The sequence below is a fragment of the Sporothrix brasiliensis genome (assembly GCF_000820605.1).
Source record: "Sporothrix brasiliensis 5110 chromosome Unknown Cont19, whole genome shotgun sequence".
Classification (NCBI taxonomy): domain Eukaryota; kingdom Fungi; phylum Ascomycota; class Sordariomycetes; order Ophiostomatales; family Ophiostomataceae; genus Sporothrix; species Sporothrix brasiliensis.
In genome coordinates, this window is record NW_024467138.1 from 2988291 (window position 1) to 3002388 (window position 14098).

The 14098-nt window shown below is 52.0% G+C and overlaps 1 protein-coding gene across 1 annotated transcript; it reads right to left on the bottom strand.

Moving 5' to 3' along the window:
- Positions 1–106: 106 nt before the first annotated feature.
- On the bottom strand, positions 107–3094 carry SPBR_00146 (protein-tyrosine phosphatase; the record flags this gene model as incomplete). Its single annotated transcript, XM_040758466.1, has 1 exon — positions 107–3094. The coding sequence occupies one exon, from the start codon at positions 3092–3094 to the stop codon at positions 107–109; it is 2988 nt and encodes a 995-aa protein (XP_040618639.1).
- Between the last annotated feature and the right edge of the window lie 11004 nt (positions 3095–14098).

Consider the following 14098-nt stretch of genomic DNA (forward strand, 5'->3'; position numbering starts at 1 on the left):
GCCAGCAAACAAATAAAAGAAAAACACCGGCTAAAAACGCTCGCTGGCAACGGGGTGTCCCCCCTCCTCTTCTTACTCAAGGGAGGGGAGGCCACTCCTTTTTCATTCATATGAATTCATCAATGGAACGCACAATAGGCGTTTCGCCCTTGGTGGGCGGGCTGCGTGGATCGTCCACCTGCGTGGGCCGGCCAAACGGGAAAAAGGGATCGCGCGGAAACATGGTCTCGCGTGGGGAGAAGAGTTCGTTGGAAATCTCTTTGTCCATGTCGTCAACCAGCGTGGGCCGCGCCTCGACAAAGTGCATGCCCCCCGCCGACGACATCTCGGCGTACTGCTGGTGGTCGGCCAACTGGTCGTGCAGTGGGTTGTTCGTCATGGTCTCTGCACGCGGCGACATGAGCGGCTCATCATCGTCCACATATGCGGGGCGGATTGTGATCGACTGCTCCGGTTTCGGTGATGGCTTGACGATGATGCTGGGGAGATTGAAGAATGACGTCTTGAAGGTAGGCGCAGGCGGAGCATTGGTCGTAGTGGTATTGGTATTGGTAGTGGTAGTAGTTCTAGCAATATTGGTGGCGGTGGTCTTGAGAGGGTTGCTGTAGTTGATAGGCCTCAAAGGAGGAGGGTCCATGTTCCGAGCTAGGATGCTGTCCAGGCCATCGCTACAAGAGCTACGCGGTGGCGGGAAGCCAGGGCTGAGAAGCGGGAATCCAGACGACGAAGGGTTCGAATATGAGCTGCCGGGGAACTCCCCAAAGCGATGCGCGGCAAAGCCAGGCGAAGGTGGCGGGCGCATGAAACCACCACCCGTACCGTTGCCACCACCTGGCAGAGTCAGACCGCCGCTGCCGCCAAAGGTCTGGGCCTGGGACAAGGGCGGGGCATTCAATTTCGGTGGCTGAAGACCAGTCGACGTGAAACCAAAGTCGAACCGGCCGAACCGCTGCGGGTCGCTTTCATCCTCCTTCTCATCCCACGAAAAGCTGGATGGTGCCGAGGATGGGCCCGGCGAGATGGGTTCCCGGCTGTTTGGCGTCGAGTTGCCGCGTGGCCGCATGGGACTTCTCTCCGGACTGTTTATTGTGGCACTACCGCTTCCATTTGCATCCTCGGCGGGAAGTGGTGCAGATAGGGGCTCCTTGGGCGATATTTCAATCGCGTCCATGGAGAGCGCTGCACGGTGCTTGGTCGGACTCCGGCCTGGCCGGAGCCAGGAATTCGAGCCTCTCCGCTTTCTGACCTCCTTTTGGAAATCCTGCAGGCAGTACATCAGCCGCATATTGGGGCTGATCCATCTACTCTTGGCTTGAGCCGCGTAGTAGGAGTCATTGACAGTCAGCTCTGGATTCTGGTACATGCCGTACGCGATGATCAGACTGGCCGATCGACTCGCGCCCTGTTGGCAGTGGATCAGAACCTTCTTCCCTTCCTTCGTGCGCTTGTCGATCGCTTCGCAGAGCATCATGAGGTCCTGGCCAATGTCGGTATTATGGTCCCACGGAATGTGGATGTACTCGGGCTCTTGCAAGGTTTGGGTGGCCTTCGGGGTAGTGGGGGTGTTGTCCTCATTGCCTGCCTCTGTCGCACTAGTAGACGGCTCGGCCAGCGTCAGAGACAATGCCGGCGCTTTTCGCTTGAGGCGGGACGAAGTGGCGGCATGCGAAGCCTCCAACCTTTTGGTGGTAGGCTCCGTCACTATAGGAATACTCCCGTTGACTTGCTCGCATTCAGCCGCAGGCTCAGCTTCTTGCTCCATGGCCGGTTCCATAATCGGGGCCAGTTTGGGCACCGCATTTCTCGGCTCGTTCAGCCGAGGCGGTGACAGTTGATGTTGCTGTTGCTGCTGCTGCTGCTGCTGTTGTGGTGGGAGCGGGTTTGACTGCGCCTGGGTTTGTTTGGCGTTCGACTTGAATGGGTTCTTCACCTCGCGAGCGACATTGATGACAACATCAAAGCGCGAAGCCTCTTCTGCTGTCGGCTCGAGGTACAAAAACACATTGTCATCGTAAATAGCGATCGGGCCATCGGGGTAGCCGGGCGTCTTCTGGTCCTCATTATTCTCGACCTCATGGTACGGCTCAAACTCGTACGCGGCACGATTTGCAATCTGCGCGCGAATTGGCGACTCCTCCTCAAGAATAGTGGCGTCCAACCCGACCGGACCAGCCGGTTTGGAAGGGCGCAAGAATTCAGAGAGGCCCGACTCATTGCGCTCGAGAACGGTGGGGAAAGTCATGCCGCCTGGCGGACCAAATGTCGAGGAGTTGAGCGATGACAAGATGTGTGGCGAGGACGTCGAGTGCTTCAGCGCGCGTCGCTGGAGGATGGGCGGAATGGCCAAGGATGGCGACTGAGGCACCTCAATTGCCGTGGACTTGACAAGGTCGTGGGTGGTGGTCTTCAAGCTGAGCTGGCTGGGTTTACGCTTCATGGCGGGGATCTGAGGCTTGATGAAAGATGGTGATGTCGGTTCAGAAATCTGCGTCGACGTAGGCAATGTCGGTGACACGAATGGCGGCTGGATGGACAGACCCTTCATGTTGCGCCGCCTTGGCGACGGTGAGGTCATGGGGCGCTCAAGGCCTTGGCCGCCATTGTTGTTGTTGCTGTTGGTGGTGTTGCCGTTATTCGGGTCAATGACTGACAAAGAGGCCAAACCAGTCGACATGGAAGCGAAACCGCCAAACGAGGGGCCAGGGAAGGCGGCAAGCGGAAGGAGGTTTATTGGTGAGTCGGGCGAGGACGACGGCGACGGGTCAGAGAGAGAGGACGAGTCTGTGCATGACATTGTGGTTGTGGGCGACGAGTCAGCCGACTCGGACATTTGTGTCGACGTGCTGTCGTGGTGGCGGTGCGACGGATCGGAGAGTGGCGGTGGTGCAGCGGGGCCCGTCGTGCTTGCGGAGGATGGGTGAGTGAGGCTGGACAGCTGCTTCTCGGCGAAGCTGGAGCTGGGGAAGCCTATTATTTTGGGGTCGACAACGGTGACAGTGCTTTGGTCGTCCATCGTCTCGGCACCCAGATCGAAGACGGACATAAAGGACGGTATTTGGTCCTCGTATAATCGCCGTGCGGTGGCCGAAGGCATTGTCGGAAAGGGAGGCGGCGGAAGTCGGGAGCGTTGAGAGGGAGAGGAAGAGGAAAAGGATGGCCTTTGTTCGTTTGGGGAGCCGCTGGGTGTGCCGTTCGGCCTTGTCGGCAAGGAGCCGGCGCGGTCGTTGGGAGCCTCCAGGTTTGCTTCTGCTGCGTCAAGACCCGGTACGCGCCAACCGCCTGGGTATTTGTGCTGCCCCGGAGAAGAAGCGGGAGAAAGAAGAGGGAGAGCGATGAAGTATTAAACGTGTTGCAAAAGCCGAGAGGGTTGGATTTGTCGCAGAGAGAACCAGTAACGCAGCGAACAATAAGGTTATTAGGGCGGGTTTGTTGGGTCGAGAGAGAAACGGCAGAGAAGCGAAGCAACAGTCGAGAGAGGGCAGGTTGAAAGACAAAGGCCGGCCAAAAGAGAAAAAAGAAAAAGAAGAAAAAAAAGAGTCCAAAAGCAAAGCGACGTCTGGTCTAAGAAGATTCTAACACATTGTCGGTTGTGCCGTTGCAAGGTCAAAAGGCGGAGCCCCGCGGAGGATGAGGAAAAACGAGTAGAATGGAAAGAAGAGAGGTAAGCCAACAAGGACGAAGGGACAAAAAGCGGACGCGAAACGAGGCGGAGGAGAGAGATGGGCGAGCGCAAGTCGATGGTGATGCCGGCGTCGTCGTCTGCTGGCTCGCTCGTAGCGTGCTCGATGGGAGGGTTGGTGATGATGTCCCGGGGGGGAGAAGAAAAGAAGAAAACAAGTCAAGGTGTAAGGAAAACAAACAGACGAGTGCAAAGAGCGAGCGAAAAGACAAACAGGTTGGGCGAGGGTGAGTGCCGGAGAAAAGACGAAAGGACAAGAAGACAGCCAGAAAACAGATTTGGCTGGTGCTGGGTGCCAATGACAGGGGACAAGGGAGGAAGGAGGAGGGGGAACAAAGAGAGAAACGGGGGAAAGAGGCGGCGGGTGAGATGTGAGGCGTTGTGTGTGTGCGCCAGACAGTTTGTGAACGCTGAACAGAACAGGAAAGAGCCACCAGCGCCAGGCGGTTCGGTCTGCCTTTGTTCAGCAACAGGAGGGAGACGGACAGGGGTTTGCCTAGGAATTGGAAGGGGATGTGGATGATTGGAGGGTGGTGGAGTTCTTTGTGGAGAGGGAAAGCGCGAGCGACAACGACAAGACGGAGAAAGAACGAGGGTGGGATGGACGGCCAGAACGACGGCTGTTGGTGCTGAAGAAACGGGGGCCTTCTTTCTCGCCCGAGGAGCGGGAAGGCCTGCGAATAGGGACAAAGTACATTCGTATGTTGTATTCCGTTCTCCGACTGTTTCTGTGCAAATGAGGGGAGCGGCAGGAGCGACGGACAACCGCCACGGGTCTGGTATGGCAGTCACGACCAACCACTGACTGTGCACATGTATCGTTACTTTTAGGAACAAAGGGCAGGTGCGATGGACGGGCCCAAAACAAAAGGATTAGGATCGAGGGTTCCAGGTCGAGGGCCGAACGTCGAGTGCGCGCGTGGCAAAGATGACAAGTAAGATCTGCGTCTAGTAGGGGAAGGCGAGGGGGCAAGAAGGATGGCAGAAGGACAGTGCCTCGAGTGCTTTGCATGCGCTCAACAGAGAGAGAAACAGTTTCAAGAGGATCGGATCAGGATGAGAAGGCGCAACGCGAAGTGAAAAGCGGGTCTCGCATGGGCGGTTTGCCTGTCGTTCCTTCTGTCGTCTTCGTTTCTGCTGCTGTTCGCAGTGGCCAGTCGCAATCGCCCTGTACGTCGTGCGCGGGAAAGCCAAGGAAGTTGTCGTGTTGGAGCGTGCATGCTGAGGCTTACTGGTAAGGCGCCCCACAGTACTAAGTGGTTGCCCAATCAGCACCCACAGCGCCGGCGTCTGGAACAACCCTCCCCTGTCCGGGCGGCCAATCACCACGCGGCAATCTGCTGGAACAGTGTTTCGACTGGTTCTGGCGCCTACTAAAAATAGAACGTCCAACCAATGGGCGTCGATGCCCGAAATTTAAAGACGTGAGAGGGAAGGCGAGGGGGCCACTATTAAGGAGAGGGACGAGGAGGCACCCTTTCCGTCGCAGCGGGAAGGTGCAGTTCGTGCGGTCGTTGCGGGCTTTTTCTACATTTGCATGGCGACTTGTCTGGCTTCTGCATCGGACGGCTTTCGACCATTCAAACGTCCTTACTCGGACCCGGCCGTTTGTTGGTTCCGCGACGTGTTTTGCAGCTTTTAATTGTCCAGGCTTGGCCTCACCCTCTGGCCGCGTCCTCGTCCCGTCCTCTTTACATGCGACTCGCGGCGGCCGTTCTGCTTGAACGAATACATAAATAGAGCCTGTGATATTAAGAGCATTTGGGAGCCAGAAATAGACGCGCCTGCTCCTTTTCATTACCGTTGCCGCCTGTGGCGTATTACCTGTTGCCTTGCTAGTCACACTGTATTACTGAGCAGGCCGTGTGCCGTCTATGCTTCGACGGGCCTGGCCGGTTCCCTGTGGAATGCATGGCAAGACGCTGAGACGCCAGCAAGACGAGGAACGAGAGCGACTGCTCCCATACTGTGACATTTTACGGAGTGCTGCGCAAGTGATGGCCTGGCGTATCGTACCCCTGGCTGTCGTCCACAACACAGCAGGCCGCTGTTCTGCCCTGCTTGTCCTGCACCGAAACCCTGCCCCTGCCTGTCTGGCCGCTTGTCGCACTCCACTTGCTCGTCGCCGCTCGTCATTCTGACCCTCAACATCCTTGCTTGTTTCTTAACTGACCCGAGGTACGCTGGTACGATTTATCGACTTTTTTGTTTCCCATACGGAGTTTTTATTTTTATTTGTCTTTCCAGGATCTGGCCTTTGACACTAATTTCTCAGTTCTAGGTCCGAGGTCTGTTTACTATTTTCAGGTTCGTCTGGCTCGACTTGGACTGGGCAGGCTGGCTGACAAAAATGCATTGCGACAGTGAGTACGACGTACGTCGTAAGATTAGTACTCCCGACAAAAATGTGCTTGGCTGGCCTCTGAGCAATTTTTGCATGTGTGGTGGATTGCTGGATTGCTGTCATCGACCTGTCAATGCCATGGAAAGACCGCCGTACGATCTCGTCCCAAGTCGACTGTTTCGCCGCCTGTCATACCTCCTGACGCGACGGGGCCATGGGGCCATGGTACGCTGATGTACCCCTGAACGGAGAGGAACGGGGGCAAAAGAAGAGAAACCAGGCCAGTCCCATTGGTCTTGATGCACTGTTTTGCGGGTGCTTCCCGGGGCTTTTGGTGTTTCTTGCGTTTCTGATGCTTCGTTGCTGGAACAAAAGCCATAAAACGCATGCTTCCCGACCATGGGCTTTCCCTGATTGCCGTCTGCTTGTCCGTCTCCTGATTGCCTTTGGATATGCGACGAAAGGAGAGCTGTAGGGGGGCCCTGCATTGGGGACTCTCATGCTCCTTACGATGTGTTTTCAACGTTCGATGCACAAGGTGAAGGGAAACAAGACCTTTGGAAGAAACAATGCTGCAGTAGTCACTGACTAGGGCCTGGCCGCCCTCGGCCCCGTCTCCCCGACCTATCGTACACATCTTCAGACACACCTCGGACGCACGTTCGCATGAGTAAGATGCATCGTGTAATGAAGCTCCTCCTTCCTGCATTAAAGAGGGACTTCTGGGGAATGCGCGCCTTCACCGCTTCACAAACTGTGTATTGCACACAAAATGGCAACAAAAGGTTTTTGCTTAAAAGGGTACCTTCGCTTCCGGGTTTTGTCGAAAGCGAATCCCTAACACTATTACGCTATGACGTCTTCCATACTGCACGTCTCTGGGCTTCCGCTGTTTTGAATGGCATCGAATAGAAGAATACGATGTAGAATATTGGTACGTATACGTATCCTTTCCGACATTAGAAGAAAACGACACGTTCCTGGCTCATCCCAGCTGTTCCCTGTCTGCCTTGGGAAGACGCGAACTGGCCCTAAAACATTATTTTACCCCCGTCAAGGGCAGACACGCGACTCTCACTGTAACTACGATGTATCTCACAGACTGGGCCACTCTGGTCGTGGAGAATCGGCGGCATGAAATACGTCGTATGCGAAATATGATATCATGAAAATAAAGAACTGGAGACAATTTTTGTCGTTTTGGTAACGATTAAATGAGACAGAGGCGGGAAACAGTGGGCGTCGAATCTTCAGCATCTGGGCCCAAGGTAGCCTTAGATTGCCTCAGTATTTTCCGTGCTGAGATGTGATGTAATCTAGTGTGCTGTTTTTAAAGACAGTGTAAAGATATTCGATCGCAATTTAAGAGAGACAGAATTTCAAGCTCAATGTTTGATTTTGTCATCTTCGTCCGGCTCACTCAAAGCAAAACGACACCTCAAAAAGAGTAGATGCCGCCAGCTCTGGAAAGCGGCAAGGCTGTGCTTCTTGTCTGGACTTTCTCTTCGATTTAATATCCACTCTGGCGCCCTGAGCCGCCAAGTGCCACTTGTTGTGTGTGCCTCCAAATATAACAGGGTTGAACAAGACAGTGTTTGCCCCGGACAAAATCTGAAACGCAGCCAATTTGGCTTGCTTCCCACCCATTTTTTTTTCCTTCTTGAGATGGAGGAGGGAGGGTCCAGATTGGATCCACTCGCACGGACAGAGCCAGCATTTGTGTGCTCTCACATGTCCTCGATCTTTTGAATTATTTTCAAGCATCGCTACCTTTTCCTTACTGATTTATTTGAAGTTTTATTTTGGTGACGATTTCTTTAGCGACGTATTTTGGTGCCCGAGCTCCTAAACCGCTAGCGTTCCCGGGATGCTTTACACTCTGTGGAATCTAGCTAGCAAGTTCAAGGCATGCTCAATTCAGGGTCTATGTATTCTGTACGACGTATGTCGTAATACCTCCGTAAACTAAAACGAAATACCCACAATTTATCTCCCGTATTGCACCGTATTGTGTATTCTGTAGACATATGGATGGAAATTCCAAAGAGCGTGAAATAAATAAATAAATAAAAACCGACCGGAGAGATGTAGGGCTTCAGCTGCACCGGGGGAGGGAAGAAGAGGATTGTGCATGGATGGGAGATCTGTCGAAAAAGGCAAAAATAGAAAAGTTGACGGAAAAAAAAGTTGAAACAAAAGAAACGAAAAGAAACAAATTCGACTGCAACCTACCCATGTAGCCAATTTGGCGAGCAGGAGAGAGGCCGAGTGCTGCATGAGAATGTAAACAAAGACAGAATAAATAAATAAATAGCGAAACGTGATAAATAAAAAAAACAATTGTGGACAGCACCGCCCGGACTAGACGGGCCTCGCCACCGTTGTACGTTCTGCTATCCGTGTCGGCCTGTCAACTTCATACAGAATGAAGTGGTACAGGTATCTCGCAATTCGGTAATGTCTTTGTTGATATAACACGGCCGGGATACCGAACTCGGACATGGCTACGAGCCTCCGTCGGGGTATAAATGTCGCCTCTCGTGCCTTGATGGGACAAACCTGTATTATTGAGACCGAACAAAACGCATTGCAGAATGAATCGTCGCAAAGTTTGAGTTTCGAACGGCAGGCTTCGGCCCAAGCACAGGCAACGAAGACATGACAGTGGAGCACAGGTGTCATATGATGCAGGCAGAATAAAACCCGCGAAAGTAAACAAATGCGAGTTGGTCTCCTACATACCTGGAACCCGTCACAGACAGATTGCCGGGTGGGCGGGAAGCGAGTGCTGTTGCCGTAGAGGAGGTATCGGTATCTGGTTTCCCCCCATTTTTGATGTAAACAACATACACCTGGGTAAAATGAAATCCAAATAGACGTGGGAAACGGTTCAGAGAGATACTAGTAAATTAGGAATGGAGACGGTGGAAAGGGGAAAGGGGAAAGGGGAAAGAAAGGGGAAATTGTATAACCGGCAGAATACAAATACCACAAGATGAGGTATATCACAGGGCTGGCAATTAATACGACGCCGACGATATGATAAAATAACCGGGCAACAGATAAACATTCTGCAACAGCCGTCTCGGCAACGCAAATGACACGGCAAGAGAAGGCTGAACGTTTGCTATGCGGTTAGAATTCAAAACGATCTGTGCCTTTGTGCCTTTTTCGTCTTGTTCTATGCCTTCCCCCCACGCACACCCATCAAGATCCCGATATCCCAATTTTGAATTCCGTGTTCGTTACGCAGGTTCGACCACTGCCTCGCCTGGTCAACGCAGCTCCATGCCGTCCCGGCTTGTACGAACACCATTCGGGAAGGAGGTGATACAAAGAGGCTGTTTTGCATATTCATGTAGTCAAGTTTCGAAAGAGATACGACGGTAAATGTGTCGTCGAAGCAAGCCTTGGTGACATGCAAGGCGACTAGGCCCACGGATATATTCCGTATGCTTAAAAAAGAGAAGAGCAAATGCGGTTGTAGATGTCCCAATTCCCGAAAGGCTAGAACCCGGAACCGTGGGCGAGGTTCCTGGTTCAGGCACGTGTGCATGTGAAATATATCGGATTTCTCTTTCTCGCCATGGCCGGCCAGCTCTGGCTTGTTTGTTACGTAGTGCCAGCATGGCTGTGAGTGTTTGAGCCAGAGGAACCAGTCATAGCTGTACACAAGCTGGCCACATTGATCCCAGTTGCGTCTTTTCTTCCACACCGCACCTGCGATCTTGTCCCTCTGATGATATTATTGCTCTGTAGTCCATATGTTCTTCATCGTCCGGGGCATGCTCTACCTCTGACACAGGCTGCCTAATCTTTCCGTGGCGGTTCATCCGTCGTACAACATTGAGTAGCTGGTACAGAGTTTTATCAACAACGCATAGTGATTCCTGACAGTTGCCTTGCCTTTTGTGCGGCAGTACGTTGTCATATGATGGCGTGCATGTAGAGCGAGGGAGTTTCAAAAGGGCATATGAGGGAAGACAAAGTGAGGCAGGTGACATGATAGAAATGCTGTGTACCGCCATTGTGAATGCTCATATTGCCCGGGCATATTGGTTTTTCTGCAGTTTTGCACAGGAACGTGTGTTATGTCGTGTCACCCTCGTCACAGGTTGAGTCTTTTGTATTCTGCCAAGATGCCACACGGAGAGTGGCCAGCTCACATTTATATCTTGCGTAATAAGCGAATGTGTCGTCCTGGGCCCAGACCACCTTGGAAACTTCAAGAAAACATTTGAACTTTTGAGTAGGGGTTGCCGTTGACGCTGATGATTGACTCTCACTGCCGCTTACTTGACTTTCGACGTACGTTTAATGATTTTGAAAGACGTCTTGTGCCATGTTGTGGACAGGGCGTGGAACACAAACAAACACGATAGGCTGTATGTCCTCTCACGTCACGGAGCTCGAAGGGTCGATGCCATACGATGCTGCACAAAATAAATAACAAAGGCTGTGTGGCGATCAAACGATTCTGGAGGTGGATAGATATGTGGTATTAGCCCTTCATCTGCCCTCCCTTTCCTGTAAGCTGGACGAAACATTAAAAGTTCTCTCTTGTACGGAGTAGCAGTAGCATCTGTATTACGTAGAAGACGAGTGGGCTTTCTGTCTGTTATTAGGGTTGCACGGGCTGTTTGGTTGTTGGAGCCATGAAGAGGTGTTGTGATGTCCCTGTTGTGTTTCAGAATAGAGGGAACGCCGTGTTTTTGTGAATTTGTCCTCGTGACCTCGAACACAAGGGAAGAGAATCACGTGTGATCCTTGGAGCCCCATTCATCGTTCATGGTGCGGTCCGCACGGAGGTGTGGCGTTTCATGGCCCGGAAGGACCTCTGTTAGGATCAGCACGGCCTTTGCCCGGAGCTGATGTCCGCTTCCGGTCGGAGTAGCTACACAAGCAGATATAAATCAGAGTTCGCCGCAAAAGGACAGACAAACCGCAAGAAAACGGACTCTCCGTACCCTGGACTATTGCTATATCCTTTCCATAACAAAGCATACGTGCTACTTTTGTCACAGGATGATTTCTCCGATAGCCTAGGGTGCTTTGCTTACTTTGATCACGGGTCTCCATTCGACACGCGACGTCGTCTGACTGTACTCGGCAACGTTTATCGTCGTATGCAACGGACCATTAAGAACTCCCCTGCCCAATTTCATGTCCCGTTGGCACAGAGCGCCATATTTTCGTTTTCTCTGTTCGAAGCACGACATCATGTACTTTTTGTTCTGCATTCTTACGTGAGCAGGGTTATTCTTCAGACAACGTCAGTGACTCAGGTCCATTGTTGTTTCGACCTATGCAACTGGCCTGAACCAACAAATCTGCTTCATCCAGACAAGAGTGCGCACTGCATGGAGGACGTATGCAGGCAATTGGGTTATTGCTTCGCCGGAAACCTTAATTATCAGGCGGCACACCTCTGAACTCTTCGACTTCACAACTCGTCTTGCAAGCTCCATGTGGCAACCGCCGTCCGCTTTGCACTCTGCAGCACACATCCCCATGTATATTACATGTATGGTTTGCAGGCGCCGCAGGCTGCCCAGTTGACGAGAAACCTCGCCTTGCGGGTATTTCTTTCACGTTCCTCTGTCAAACAGAGTGCCTGCACAGTTTGTTGCCGCCAGCATGGCAACCGGCCACAGCTCATTTGGACCGCGCACCAGAAGCAAGGGAACCTGAAATCCATGGCTCTAGACAAATCCCAACGACCTTGTCGTAATTCCGTCCACGCGAGCATGGAGCGTCGCATGGAGCGTCAAGCCTCAATGTTTGTCGTTCCGTCGTTTTTGTTCCGATGTAAGGGATGAGCAGCAGTTCGTGTGAGCGTCTTTGCACACCAGCCCCTGTCCTCTTGTCTTTTTATTCCAGATTTAGTCCATTGAAAAGAAAGCGACCTTGGCGAGCTGGATGTGGCATGGAGGCCTGGCCATCCACTGAGAAGAGAGCAACAATGAGAACGTATGTTACGGGAGGAAGTGTGGGAGTAAAGTACCTGACCTCGCTGGCGACATGGGCAGAGTACTTGTAAGGAAAATAAAATGGGCAAGTTGGACATATTGAAACGGCCAACGAAGACGCTAAGCAAGGGGTCCGAGGGGGATCGAGGAAGGAAGAGCCTAGGGTAAGAGAACTAAGTAAAAGAGTGGGCACAAAGTCAGACAAAACGGCGTGCGACAAAAAGAAAAAGAAAAAACATGAAAAGGAAGACGACAGAGAATGGAAAAGAAAGACAAGAACGAGATCGAAAAGTGAGAAAAAAAAGAAAAGAAAGTGGAAAAGGGTGGATTAGAACACCAAGGGTTGTCACGTTGGGATATGTCTCATCCAAAACAAGGCGCGCTCAGCATCCCTTGCAGAGGTGATCGACACACTCGTGGCTACCATCGATGTACGAGGCTCGCATCATTGCCGCTCCGGTCCAAAATAGTGCAGATGATCCGGAGAAATCGTGAGACTCAGCTGAACATAGAAAGTCAGGGTGCAAGTAAAAAGGCGTTGGGCAGCGTGGGCAGGTATCAAGAAGGTGTTATCGACTAACATGCATCTGTGCGACGTGCTTTGCACATTTTTGTGGGCTCAGATTCCTGCACGACACAGGAGACCTAAAAATCAAAAGAAAAAAAAAGTTGGAAAAAGCAACGGTGGTGCTTGGGCACAGTGACATTGCGTTCACTTCGTTTATATTTAGTGGGCAAGTAGATTGGGATAGGAGGTGCAAGCTGCAAGGTTCAGACTTCAAGGTGTGGTGCAAACGGAAATCTGACCACCAACCAAGCCACCTCCTTTGCAAGGGGAGTGAGAGATCAAAGCAAGAAGGCTCTGGTACTTTTCAATGTCTTTCGCTGAAAAGAGGCCTTTGTAACTGGGGAGCTGTGGCTTCCTCGATCCTTGCTGATTTTCGTCTCAATTTTTCTCACTCTCCTTATGTCCATAGATGTGGATCTTGGTACACTTTGGTGCGGCGATGGGCAGGAAAGAAGACAAGGGGGAGGAGGTCAGTCTTGTTTTCAGTACAACCCAACTCCGCTGGTCAAGAAAACGAACACAGCCGACAGCCCCTGTTCTGCCCTGACGAGGAGCCTGGTTGTCTTGTTTTAGGACCTAGCTCTTTGGCTCTTTGGCAATTTGTCGTTTTTGGGGGTTGCCTTCGCCAGCATATCAATTTATGGAATTCGTCCTGGTTTCATTTGGCGGCAAAAGCATCAGGGGAAAGACGACCGTTCCTGAACAGCAGTAAGGCCCGTAGGCGAGAGAACGGTCTGTCGACGGCTTAAAAGACAGAAACCAGGTAAGATACAGCATGTTTTGTTGAATAGCCTTTTACGGTATCGCCATTTGTGAGGTTTGCTGCCTGTCGTACCGCCGTTTTGTTTCATTTGAGCCACCAATTCCGGATAAACGGCCGGCTTGGCTATATGACAGCCATTATCGACGAAACCTAAAGACAACCATCTTGTTAGTGACTCGGACACGTTTTAGTCATCTTGAAGGCCATCGTTCTTCCACAGAATGTCAAGGTGGTAGGCGATCCGTCACAACCATGGGTTATGTGAGAACGGCCCTTTTTCGAAGTAACTGAAGAAATGTCCCTGGAAGGAAGGCGGAAGAGAAGGGGAACACGGACACAGACGAGAGAAACGACCGAGCGCATCGCCAGCGAACTCCGCCTCTTTCTACCGTGCGCACGTCCTAATCTTCATGATGCGCCCCCTTATTTGTGCTTTAGACACCAGCCACCGAGAATCAAAGGGGAGTCTGCAATATAAGACCAGCGACGGGGGAAATATGCGGAAGAGAGCCTAGTCGGTCCGCGCGGAGATTTCTCTGCACTATTGTGCGACCTGTCAACTTGGTGGAACGCTGCACATTTCTCTTGCAAAGCGGTGTAATTAGGTTTGTATTTTGCTTGCCGTTGTGCCATTATTTTTGCGATTCAAAAGGAAACTCGGAAACCGTTTGGGTGCCACAAACGGCTGAAAGATCAACAGAAGCCTAATCCGTGGAAAAGAGGGAGTCTGTCCCTGAAAACCAACAGCACAACCCAAGAACAACAACATGCCGTA